This window comes from Mesoplodon densirostris, chromosome 5 (assembly GCF_025265405.1).
Source record: "Mesoplodon densirostris isolate mMesDen1 chromosome 5, mMesDen1 primary haplotype, whole genome shotgun sequence".
In the NCBI taxonomy this organism is placed as follows: domain Eukaryota; kingdom Metazoa; phylum Chordata; class Mammalia; order Artiodactyla; family Ziphiidae; genus Mesoplodon; species Mesoplodon densirostris.
Window position 1 is genome coordinate 49,415,271 of NC_082665.1, and position 12,304 is coordinate 49,427,574.

The 12,304-nt window shown below is 35.4% G+C and overlaps 1 protein-coding gene across 1 annotated transcript in view; it reads right to left on the reverse strand.

Moving 5' to 3' along the window:
• IMPG2 (interphotoreceptor matrix proteoglycan 2) overlaps positions 1-12,304 on the reverse strand; it is an 83,614-nt gene that overhangs the window by 68,422 nt on the left and 2,888 nt on the right. Inside the window, exon 2 of the mRNA XM_060098803.1 lies at positions 10,475-10,726. Coding sequence (XP_059954786.1) covers positions 10,475-10,726 — 252 coding nt within the window. The remainder of the gene's footprint in view (positions 1-10,474; positions 10,727-12,304) is intronic.

Sequence of the window (12,304 nt, forward strand, 5' to 3'; positions counted from 1 at the left end):
CAAAACCTTTTGTGCATGGTGAAAAAAAGACCTTTTGTCTTTTGTGAAAGACACCATCAAGAAAATGAAAATACTTTCAAATCATTTGTCTGATAAGGGTCTTGTATCGAGAGTGTATAAAGAATGCTTACAACTCAATGAAAAACAAGATAAATAACCCAAATTTTTAAAAGGCAAAGGATTTAAAGACATTCTTTGAAAGAAGATATTCAAATCCAAGAAGCATATAAAAGGATGCTCAACATTATTAGTCATTAAACAAATGCAAATCAAAACCACAAGATGCCACTTCACACCCATTAGGATGGTTGTAATTTTTTTTTTTAAGGAAATTATAGTGCTGGCAAAGATGTGTAGAAATCAGAACCTTCATACACTGCTGGTGGGCACAGTACATCTATTTTGGAAAACAATCTGGAAATTCCTCATGTGGTTAAACATATGACTCAGAAATTCTACTCTTAGATATACACCCAAGAGAAATGAAAACAACCCAAATACCCATCAGCTGACAAATGGATAAACCAAAAGTGGTGTATCCATACAATAGAATGTTATTATTTGGCCATAAAAAATAAACTACTCATACATGCTACAACATGGATGAACCTTGAAAACATTATGCTAAGTAAAAGAAGCCAGTCACAAAAGACCATATATTATATTATCTCATTTATATGACAAATCCAGAATAAGCAATTCTATAGAGACAGAAAGTAGATTAGTGGTTACTTAGTCCTGGGGGGAGGGGAAGGGGAGACAGAGTGGTAAGAAAGTGATATCTAAAGGGTGAGGTGATGAAATCTTCTTAAACTGAGTGTGATGATAGTTACTCGTTTCTGTGAATATACTGGAAAACCACTGAATTCTATACATTAAATGAATTAATTGGTAAGTTAATTATATCTCAGTAAAACTATAAAAAATGCAATTCCCTCCAGAAAGGTAATACAGTTGACCTTTGAATAATGTGGGTGTTAGGGGCACAGACCCTCTGCAGTCAATTCACGTATAACTTTACAGTTAGCCCTCCTTATCCACAGTTGCACATCCACATATTTAACCAACCCGGGATCATATAACACTGCAATATGTATTTACTGAAAAAAAATGTGAGTAGAAGGGGACCCTCACATTTCAAACCCATTTTGTTCAAGGATCAACTGCACACCCTTAATGTATCCAGTGGTTTTCCAATTGGGAATAATAGAATTCAAAACACTTACATTCTGATACAGGAGGAGAATTGGGGGGTAGTCTGGAGTATTCATGCAGCTCAGAGAGGGGAAACCTAGATAGGACAGTACAGGCTCTACAGACAAGAGCAAAACCAGCACTATTTCAAGGAAAGAGGTACTAAGGTGGGCAAAACTCCACCACAGACAAATGCCACATACTTCACTATTTGGCCTATTTGTTCAGAAGTCCTTGTCAAATGATTTTCATGTAGCCTTTAGTTACCACTGGAGATAACTTTCTATTTTTGAGAAGATAACTAATCTACAAAAGCCTCTCTCTGGCAGAGAAACTTGTCCTGGAAACGGGTGGAGGAAGGGTAAATGTAATGACAATATTCTGAAGAAGGAAATGCCGGCATTTAATCTGTCTTTAATCCTGTTACTAGGACTCAGGCTGTGCATCTTATCTAGTACACAGAAATCTAGAATGGAGCAAAGTCTTTTTTTTAGGGTAATATAATTTCCTTTCAGAATCGTGGAGCCCAAAGCATGAGAACAGTTAATTTGGTGCAGTAAGGCAAGAAAAAGAAATAAAAGGCATACAAATTGGAAGATAAGAAGTAAAACTATATCTTTATTTGCAGATGAAATAATCACCCATGTAGAAAACCTTAAGGAGTATATTAAGAACCTACTAGAACTAATAAGTGATTTTAACAAAGTTACAGAATAAAAGATCAATACACATAAATCAGTTGTATGTCTATATGCTAGCAAGGAACAATCAGAGACCAAATTTTTTTAAAATAGTGTTAACAAAAGCATGAAAAAAGTGAAATAAATCTGACAAAAAGATGTGTAAGATCTATACACTGAAAATTACAAAACACTGTTGAGAGAAACTGACAGAGATCTAAATAAATGGAGGGATATATCCACAGATCAGAAGAGTCAATATTGTTAAGATTATAATTATTCACAAATTGATCAATAAATTCAACACAATCCCAATCAAAATCCCAGTAGCCTCTTGTATACAAATTGGCAAGATGATTATAATATTTATATGGAAGACAAAGGACCTAGCATAACCAAACAAATTTAAAAAAGAACAAAGTTGAAGGACTTGCACTATCTTATTCAAAGACTTATTATAAAACTTACAGTAATCAAGACAGGTATTGGCATAAAAACAGACAAAGAGATCTGTGTAAAAGAATGAAAAGTGAAGTAATAGACCCATCATATACAGAAGACTGACTTTCAACAAAGGTTCAGCGGCAAGGAAAGATAATCTTTTTAATAAATGATGCTGGAACAACTGGCTATGCAAAAGCAAAAATATTTAACTTTGATCCATATACATCAAATACAAAAATTAACTCAAAGTAGATCATAGACCTGAATGTAAAACCTAAAAATTATAAAATTTCTATCAGAAAAAACAGGAGAAAGTCTTTGTGATTCTGAGCTGAGCAAATTTAGATGCAACACCAAAAGCAAGCTTGATGCAAAAAAACCCTGATAAACCGGACTTTATCAAAATTTAAAACTTCTGTTCCTCAAAAGACATTGTTAAGAAAACAAAAAGACAAACCAAACATTGGAAGAAAATTTATGCAAAACATATATCTGACAAAGAACTGGTATTTGGAACACATAAAGAACTCTTACAACTCAATAATAGAACAAAAAATCCAATTTTTTTTTAGAGGAGCAAAATATTCCAATAGACTCTTCACCAAAACAGATATACAAATGGCAAATGAGCACATGAAAAAGTGCACAACATCATTAGCCATCAAGAAAATGCAAGTTAAAACCACAATAGATGTTACTTCATATCTGCTAGAATGGTTACAGTTTAAAAAGACTGACTATACCAAGCATTGCACAGATGTGGAAAAATTGGAATCCCAATATACAGCTGTTGGTACAACTACACTGGAAAACAGTTTTGGCAGTTTCTTAAAAAGTTAAACATAGAGCTATCATGTGACCCACCCACTACACTCCTATTAACCAACAGATATAAAAAGCATATGTTCACACAAAAAACTGTACAAAAATGTTCATGACAGCTTTCTTCGTAATCCCCAATAACTGAAAACCACCCAAATATCCCAAGATGCAGTATATCCATAAAATGGAATAATACCCAACAGTAAATGGTAACTACTGATACACAAAAAAATCATGGATGAGTCTCAAAACAAACTGAGTAAAAGCTAGACAAAAAAAAAAAAAAAAAGAGTACACAGTATGAAGACATTGAAAATGTGTAGAAAACGCAAACGATACATAGTAGAAAAAGTGTAGAAAATGCAAATGATACATAGTAATAGAAAGCAGATTAGTTGCTGCCTCAGCACTGAGGTCAAGGGAGGTGCTGAGGGAGGAAGGGATTATAAAGGCACATGAGAAAATGTTTGGAGGTAATTGACAAATTCATTATCTTGATTGTAGTGATAACTTCAAGGATAAATACATGTGTCAAAACAAATCAAATTCTATGCTTTAAATATGTGCAGTTTATAATCCACCAATGTATACCCTAATAAAGCCATATATTTCTTTTTAACATCTTTATTGGAGTATAACTGCTTTACAATGTTGTGTTAGTTTCTGCTGTATAACAAAGTGCATCAGTTATACATATACATATATCCCCATATCTCCTCCCTCTTGTGTCTCCCTCTCACCCTCCCTATCCCACTCCTCTAAGTGGTCACAGAGTACCAAGTTGATCTCCCTGTGCTATGCAGCTGCTTCCCACTAGCTATCTATTTTACTTTTGGTAGTGTATGTATGTCAATGCCACTCTCTCACTTCGTCCCAGCTTACCGTTCCCCCTCCCTGTGTCCTCAAATCCATTCTCTACATCTGTGTCTTTATTCCTGTCCTGACTCTAGGTTCTTCAGAACCATTTTTTTTTTTTTAGATTCCATATATACATGCTAGCACACGGTATTCGTTTTTCTCTTTCTGACTTACTTCACTCTGTATGAAAGACTCTAGGTCCATCCACCTCACTACAAATAACTCAATTTTGATTCTTTATATGGCTGAGTAATATCCCATTGTATATACGTGCCACATCTTCTTTATCCATTCATCTGTTGATGGACACTTAGGTTGCTTCCATGTCCTGGCTATTGTAAATAGAGCTGCAATGAACACTGTGGTACATGACTCTTTTTGAATTATGGTTTTCTCAGCGTAAATGCTCAGTGGTGGGATTGCTGGGTCGTATGGTAGTTCTATTTTTAGATTTTTAAGGAACCTCCATACTATTCTCCATAGTGGCTGTACCAATCTACATTCCCACCAACAGTGCAAGAGGGTTCCCTTTTCTCCACACCTTCTCCAGCATTTATTGTTTGTAGATTTTTTGATGATGGCCATTCTGACTGGTGTGAGGTGATACCTCATTGTAGTTTTGATTTGCATTTCTCTAATCATTAGTGATGTTGAGCATTCTTTCATGTGTTTGTTGGCAATCCATGTATCTTCTTTGGAGAAATGTCTATTTAGATCTTCTGCCTATTTTTGGATTGGGTTGTTTTTTTGTTATTGAGCTGCATGAGCTGCTTGTTAATTCTGGAGATTAATCCTTTGTCAGTCATTTGCAAATATTTTCTCCCATTCTGAGGGTTGTCTTTTCGTCTTGTTTATGGTTTCCTTTTAAAGCTATATTTTAAAAGGTCCAACTACTAATACAATTTTTAAAAGGGGGATACTATTACTTCCTACTCCAAGCACCCTAAATATCTCTTTAATTTCACAAATGATTAGGTTAAATTCAGTTGCTTCTTGCTTAAATGGAGATATTTTTCAAATGTGTTATACCAACTAGCAACTGATACCAAATTATCTATGAAGGAAAATCTGGGCAAACCATTACACTAAATTAGCTTGGTGGAAAGACCAAAGATTTCTGGTTGGACAGTGAGTGGATCTTTTCCTCCAATCTCCAAACAATTGGTTTTAAGGGCATAATCCAATTATCTCTTCCAAATCTCTTCAAAATCAAGACCTATGTTGAAATATTCATTTTTCCTAAATTTCAAAACAAATAAAATATTTACTCTTTATCATGACAGTAACAGCTATATCAACATTGTTATAATCTTGATGTGCTGTGTCAATCATTTTAGCTTTGAGGTCCCTTTCCAATGATCTCATTCACAGAATCTGTATTTTAAAGTCAATTATTCAAGGAATGCTTTATTTTTCTTTTGGTTGGCTTCTTTTTCAATAGCATCTCTTGAATGTATAAACACAAGGGCAAAGAAATTAAAAGGTATAATCATATTCCTTAAATGATTGGTTATTTCCTCTTCACTGTTTAACCAGAAGCTATCTAGGTATTCTCATATTCTTACCTATTTTAAAGTAATATTACATAAAAATCCAGGTAGTAGAAATCATATTTTGATAAATTACACACTCATTCTCATTCATCTTCAGTTCCTTTTTCTCTTCCCACTCTCTTTGGAATTTCCCACTTCTGGTATATGCCCTACTCACAAAAGGCCAGGTCAATGGATTTCCATTTAAAAGGTGAAAGAAAAGTTTATTGCTTAGTAAGTTTGATAGTCCAAAATACAGCCAAGAGATATAAATACACTCTGAAAAAAAAGTTCTAACATACTGTGCCACTTTAAGAAACTAAAAAATCAAACATACAGATATATGTAATATCTGATATTAAATTTTTTATTTTAAAAGCATTTGCTTTGATAAGGAAGGAGGGCAGAAAGGACACGATAGAGGAAAATAAAGAAGAAGACAAAGTAGCAGCTCAGACTGAAGGTTTATATAGCCCAGTCCCTGGAAAATAGTAAATGATCAATAAACATTTGTTGAATACATGCATGAATGAACAAGCCTGATTTCACTAACATTTCATTATCTATATCCACTTTAATTTACTAGCATCACATCCATATTATGGCTTTTTATTGGCTCTTGAGCAGCAAAAAGCAAAGTTTGGGAATCCTTCAAATATCTAAGGGACATATTATGGTCAATTAAGCAATTCTAGTTAGTAAATATGAGGAAGAGAGAATGAATTAATATAATAAAAGGGTATGAGATCAAGGATAACACTGCTTAATTGAAAATAAAATAATTATGTAACAACCTAAATGGGAAAAGAATTTGAAAAAAGAATAGGTACATGTATATGTATAACTGAATCACTCTGCTGTACACCTGAAACTAACACAACATTATTAATCAACTATACTTCAATATAAAATAAAAAGTCTTCCAAAAAACAAAAGTGCAGGACCAGATGGATTCACAGGCGAATTCTATCAAACATTTAGAGAAGAGCTGACACCTGTCCTTCTGAAACTGCTCCAAAAAATTACAGAGGAACACTCCCAAGCTTTCTACGAGGCCACCATCACCCTGATATCAAAACCAGACAAAGGGCCTCCCTGGTGGCGCAGTGGTTGAGAGTCCGCCTGCCGATGCAGGGGACACGGGTTCGTGCCCCGATCCCGGAGGATCCCACATGCCGCGGAGCGGCTGGGCCCGCGAGCCATGGCCGCGGAGCCTGTGTGTCCGGAGCCTGTGCTCCGCAACGGGAGAGGCCACAGCAGTGAGAGGCCCGCGTACAGCAAAAAAAAAAAAAAAAAAAAAAAAAAAAAAACCAGACAAAGATATCACAAAATAAGAAAATTACAGGCCAAAGCGCTGATGAACATGGACACAAAAATCCTCAACAAAATAACAGCAAACTGAACCCAACAACACATTAAAAGGATCATACACCATGATCAAGTGGGATTTATCCCAGGGATGGAAGGATTCTTCAGTATATGCAAATCAAACAATGTGATACACCATATTAACAAACTGAAGAATAAAAACCATATGATCATCTCAATAGATGCATAAAAAACTTTTCACAAAATTCAACACTGATTTATGATAAAAACTCTCCAGAAAGTGGGCATAGAGGGAAACTACCTCAACGTAATAAAGGCCATATACAACAAACCCACAGCAAACATCATTCTCAATAGTGAAAAACTGAAGTGTTTCCTCTAAGGTCAGGAACAGGACAAGGATGTCCACTCTCACCACTATTATCTAACACAGTTTTGGAAGTCCTAGCCACAGCAATCACAGAATAAAAAGAAATAAAAGGAATCCAAACTGGAAAAGAAGTAAAACTGTTGCTGTTTGCAGATGACATGATACTATACATAGAAAATCCTAAAGACACCACCAGGAAACTACTATAGCTAATCAATGAATTTGGTAAAGTTGCAGGTTACAAAATTAATGCACAGAAATCTCTTGCATTCCTAAACACTAACAATGAAATATCAGAAAGAGAAATCAAGGAAATAATCCCATTTACCATCACATCAAAAAGAATAAAATACCTAGGAATAAACCTACCTAAGGAGGCAAAATCACATCAAAAAGAATAAAATACCTAGGAATAAACCTACCTAAGGAGGCAAAAGACCTGTCAGAAAACTATAAGATATTGATGAGGGCTTCCCTGGTGGCACAGTGGTTGAGAGTCCACCTGCTGATGCAGGGGACACGGGTTTGTGCCCCGGTCCGGGAAGATCCCACATGCCGCGGAGCGGCTAGGCCTGTGAGCCATGGCCGCTGAGCCTGCACATCGGAGCCTGTGATCCGCAATGGGAGAGGCCACAACAGTGAGAGGCCCGTGTACCGCAAAAAAAAAAAAAAAGATATTGATGAAAAAAATCAAAGATGACACAAACAGATGGAGAGATATAGCATGTTCTTGGATTGGAGGAATCAATATTGTGAAAATGACTGTACTGACCAAAGCAATCTACAGATTCAGTGCAATCCTTATCAAATTACCAATGGCATTTTTCACAGAATTAGAACAAAAAATTTTACAATTTGTATGGAAGCACAAAAGACCCCAAATAGCCAAAGCAATCCTGAAAAAGAAAAATGGAGCTGGAGCAATCAGGCTCCCGGACTTCCGACTATACTACAAAGCTATAGTAATCAAGACAGTATGGTACAGGCACAAAAACAGAAATATAGATCAATGGAACAGGATAGAAAGCCCAGAGATAAGCCCACACACCTATGGTCAACTAATACATGACAAAGGAGGCAAGAATATACAATGGAGGAAAGACAGTCTCTTCAATAATCGGTGCTGGGAAAACTGGACAGCTACATGTAAAAGAATGAAATTAGAACACTCCCTAACACCATACACAAAAATAAACTCAAAATGGATTCAAGACCTAAATGTAAAGCCGGACACTATAAAACTCTTAGAAGAAAACATAGGCAAAACACTCTTTGACATAAATCGCAGCAAGATCTTTTTTGACCCACCTCCTAAAATAATGAAAATAAAAACAGAAATGAACAAAAGGGAACTAATGAAACTTAAAAGCTTTTGCACTGCAAAGGAAGCCATAAACAAGATGAAAAGACAACCCTCAGAATGGGAAAAAATATTTGCAAACAAAGCAATGGACAAGGGATTAATCTCCAAAATATACAAACAGCTCATGAAGCTCAACATCAAAAAAAAAACAACCCAATCAAAAAATGAGAAGACCTAAATAGACATTTCTCCAAAGAAGATATACAGATGGCCAACAAATACATGAAAAGATGCTCAACATCACTAATTATCAGAGAAATGCAAATCAAAACTACAATGAGGCATCACCTCACAGCAGTCAGAATGGCCATCATCAAAAAATCTACAAACAATAAATGCTGGTGAGGGTGTGGAGAAAAGGGAACCCTCTTATACTGTTGGTGGGAATGTAAATTGATACAGCCACTATGGAGAACTATATGGAGGTTCCTTAAAAAACTAAAAATAGAACTACCATATGACCCAGCAACCCCACCTCTGAGCATACACCTGGAGAAAACCATAATTCAAAAAGATACATGTACCACAATGTTCACTGCAGCACTATTTACAATAGCCAGGACATGGAAGCAACCTAAATGTCCATCAACAGAGGAATGTATAAAGAAGATGTGGTAGATATATATACAATGGAATATTACTCAGCCATAAAATGGAATGAAATAGTGCCATTTGCAGAGACGTGGATGGACCTAGAGACTGTCATACAGAGTGAAGTAAGTCAGAAAGAGAAAAACAAATATCGTGTAATATTGCTTACATGTGGAATCTAGAAAAATGATACAGATGAACTTATTTACAAAGCAGAAATAGAGACACAGACGTAGAAAACAAATGTATGGTGGACACCAAGGGGAAAGGGGGAGTGGGATGAATTGGGAGATTGGGATTGACACATATACATTACTATGTATAAAAGAGATAACTAATGAGAACCCACTGTATAGCACAGGAAACTCTACTCAGTGCTCTGTGGTGACCTAAATAGGAAGGAAATCCAAAAAAGAGGGGATATATGCATACGTATAGCTGATTCCCTTTGCTGTACAGAAAAAACTAACACAACATTGTAAAGCAACTATACTCCAATAAAAATTAATTTTTAAAAATGAAAATAAATAAAAATAAAATAAACTCCTAGTTTTGTTGCTTTAGGGTCCATTGTGAGAACTGCCACCATTTGAGAGGTAAAAAGTTTTGTGTATACCAACTAGAATAGCTTGAATCTGTAGAATGGCTAAACTATAAAATATAGAAATTGATCATATTTCCATGCATATAAAATAACTAATTAGCCAAGTAGGTAAGTATATCTTAGTTAATATCTTTTGTGGGTATATTTAGACAAATTACTGTAATGCAGAAGTAAAAGTTATAATTAATTTATCCAGCAACATAAACTGGTATTTTTGAAGTGCTTCAAAAATTTTAAACCATGTCCTCTCTTAAAATAATGTAGGGCTTCCCTGGTGGCGCAGTGGTTGAGAGTCCGCCTGCCGATGCAGGGGACACGGGTTCGTGCCCCGGTCTGGGAGGATCCCACATGCCACGGAGCGGCTTGGCCCATGAGCCATGGCCGTTGAGCCTGCGTGTCCGGAGCCTGTGCTCCGCAACGGGAGAGGCCGCAACAGTGAGAGGCCCACATACCGCAAAAAAAAAAAATTAAAAAAAATAATAATAATAATGTAAACTTTCTTCTGAAGCTGTATAAATACCATACTCTTAGCAAGTCCTTTTTCCATGGCTAGTAGAAAGACAATATTTGGCTCAGTCTCTATCAAAAGCATCACAAATTTTGAACTATAATGTTCAAATACAACAACTGTTTTAGAACTATGTTTGAATTTTATCATAAAGCCCAAGGGTTTGAATGTTTGCTTACCTCGGACTTTAAAATATTTCACATGGTTTGCCATGGCCTCTGTAACATTTTCATCTGGGCAGGTTTTCACACCATTAGGAAACAGAGTAGATCGCTTTCTTCTGAGCAACCACTGTCTCTCAGTTTCTCTGTGGTCCATAGGTTGTTTCTTTTCGATAGACAGAGAAGAGTCTGTGGATTCTGAGTCAGTCAGGAGAAAAGAAACTGTACTCTTGGGTTCTTGGCTCTCTTCTAAAGATAAGTAGGTTTGTGCTACAGAGTGAAAGCATAAACAAAGCTTCTGATGATGAATGGAGACATAGAATGAAAGGTAACAAATGAAGAAAAACTGACATTTGCACCACATTTGGATTTTGAACTCAATGCTCGAATTATAGACATGTGTGCTTAAAGAGGGGAGAAGTAAAGCATTCAATTTTATCTCCATTTAATTCCTAGTCCTTTATTTCAAGATTGTTAGTTAATGAAATCAAGTATACATCCAATTTCAACACAAGAAATAAGAGGAAGTAAGCTTTGAACCAAGAATTACTAATGAAGAGGAAAACCAATATTATTGGAGAGATTTTCATACAGTTTAAATGAAGCAATATCAAAGACTAGAGTACTATTTGATTCAATTTCTTACAGCAGTCATATCAAATAATGTTATTTTTAGAGAAAATATACTGCAGATCTAAAGATCTAAAGATCTAAAAAATAACGTAGATTTTAAAATACCTGTTAATGATGGAAGGTTTCCTTCTATCAGGACAAATATCAGAATACCCAGAGAAATCTTCCCAAAATGAGGAAACATAATCATTTGAGCCAAAACCAAGAAAGAGGCCAAAATCCTTAATTGAGCACCCAAAGGCCTGAAACTTCCAGTAACAAATTGTTACAGAAAACGTCTAATATTTAAACAGTTTATGTTCAAAAACTGACAACCATTCCAAAATCATTATAAATTGGCTAAATAAAAATGGTGTCCTTTCAAAGTACCTCTCACTTCTTTTCTGAAATAACCAGCATGCTATGAAAGCAGGAGAGATAAGCTAATTAGGACAGATGGAGAGAGACAATTTCTTTACTCTAATCTAGCAAGCTAAGCTCTTTATTAACACTCTCCTTGCCTTTAATAAGCACTCCACTTAAAAATGTTTCCAAAAAAAATAATAATGTTACACATGTAATTCACTGAATTTTACAACTTTTCTCAGTCTATTAGTCAAACCTGATAGATTCACGTTCTCTGGGTTCTTCTACAACCTATGATTTTTAAGCATAAAATGCCCAGACTGACTCTACCTGTCTATGTCCGAAATACAGAGCTACATACAAAATAAAGTTAGTTTTCTTGGTGCCGTTTCTTGTAAATTTCCCTCGATTAAAAAATTTGAAAATCTTTCACTGTAACCACTTACGTCTCCTTCCTTATCTATAAAATAGGATAGGAATAGTAAAGCTAACTCATGATAGAGATATTGTGAGCATTAAACTAGTTAACACACAGAAAATGCTTAGAAAAGTACCTGGCACCTACTAAGCATACAATATAAATGGTAGCTACATTATAATAACTTTGTTGCTTAATTTGCTACTACACATGAGGCCCAGTGTCTTTATCAACATGAGTAATTCTTAACCAAGAAAGGAAACTTTTTTTATCTTTACCACAATGGGGGACCAGATAAAAATTTTGTATTAGGGAAGTTGTTTTTATCAAATAAATCTAGTAGAAAGGAATTAAATTAGTCAAAAACCCTGTGGAAGCTATTATTTACTATCAAATAGCAATGAATTTATATCTTATGTACCTCTGGTGAAGTTCTCTGGAAAAAACAATGT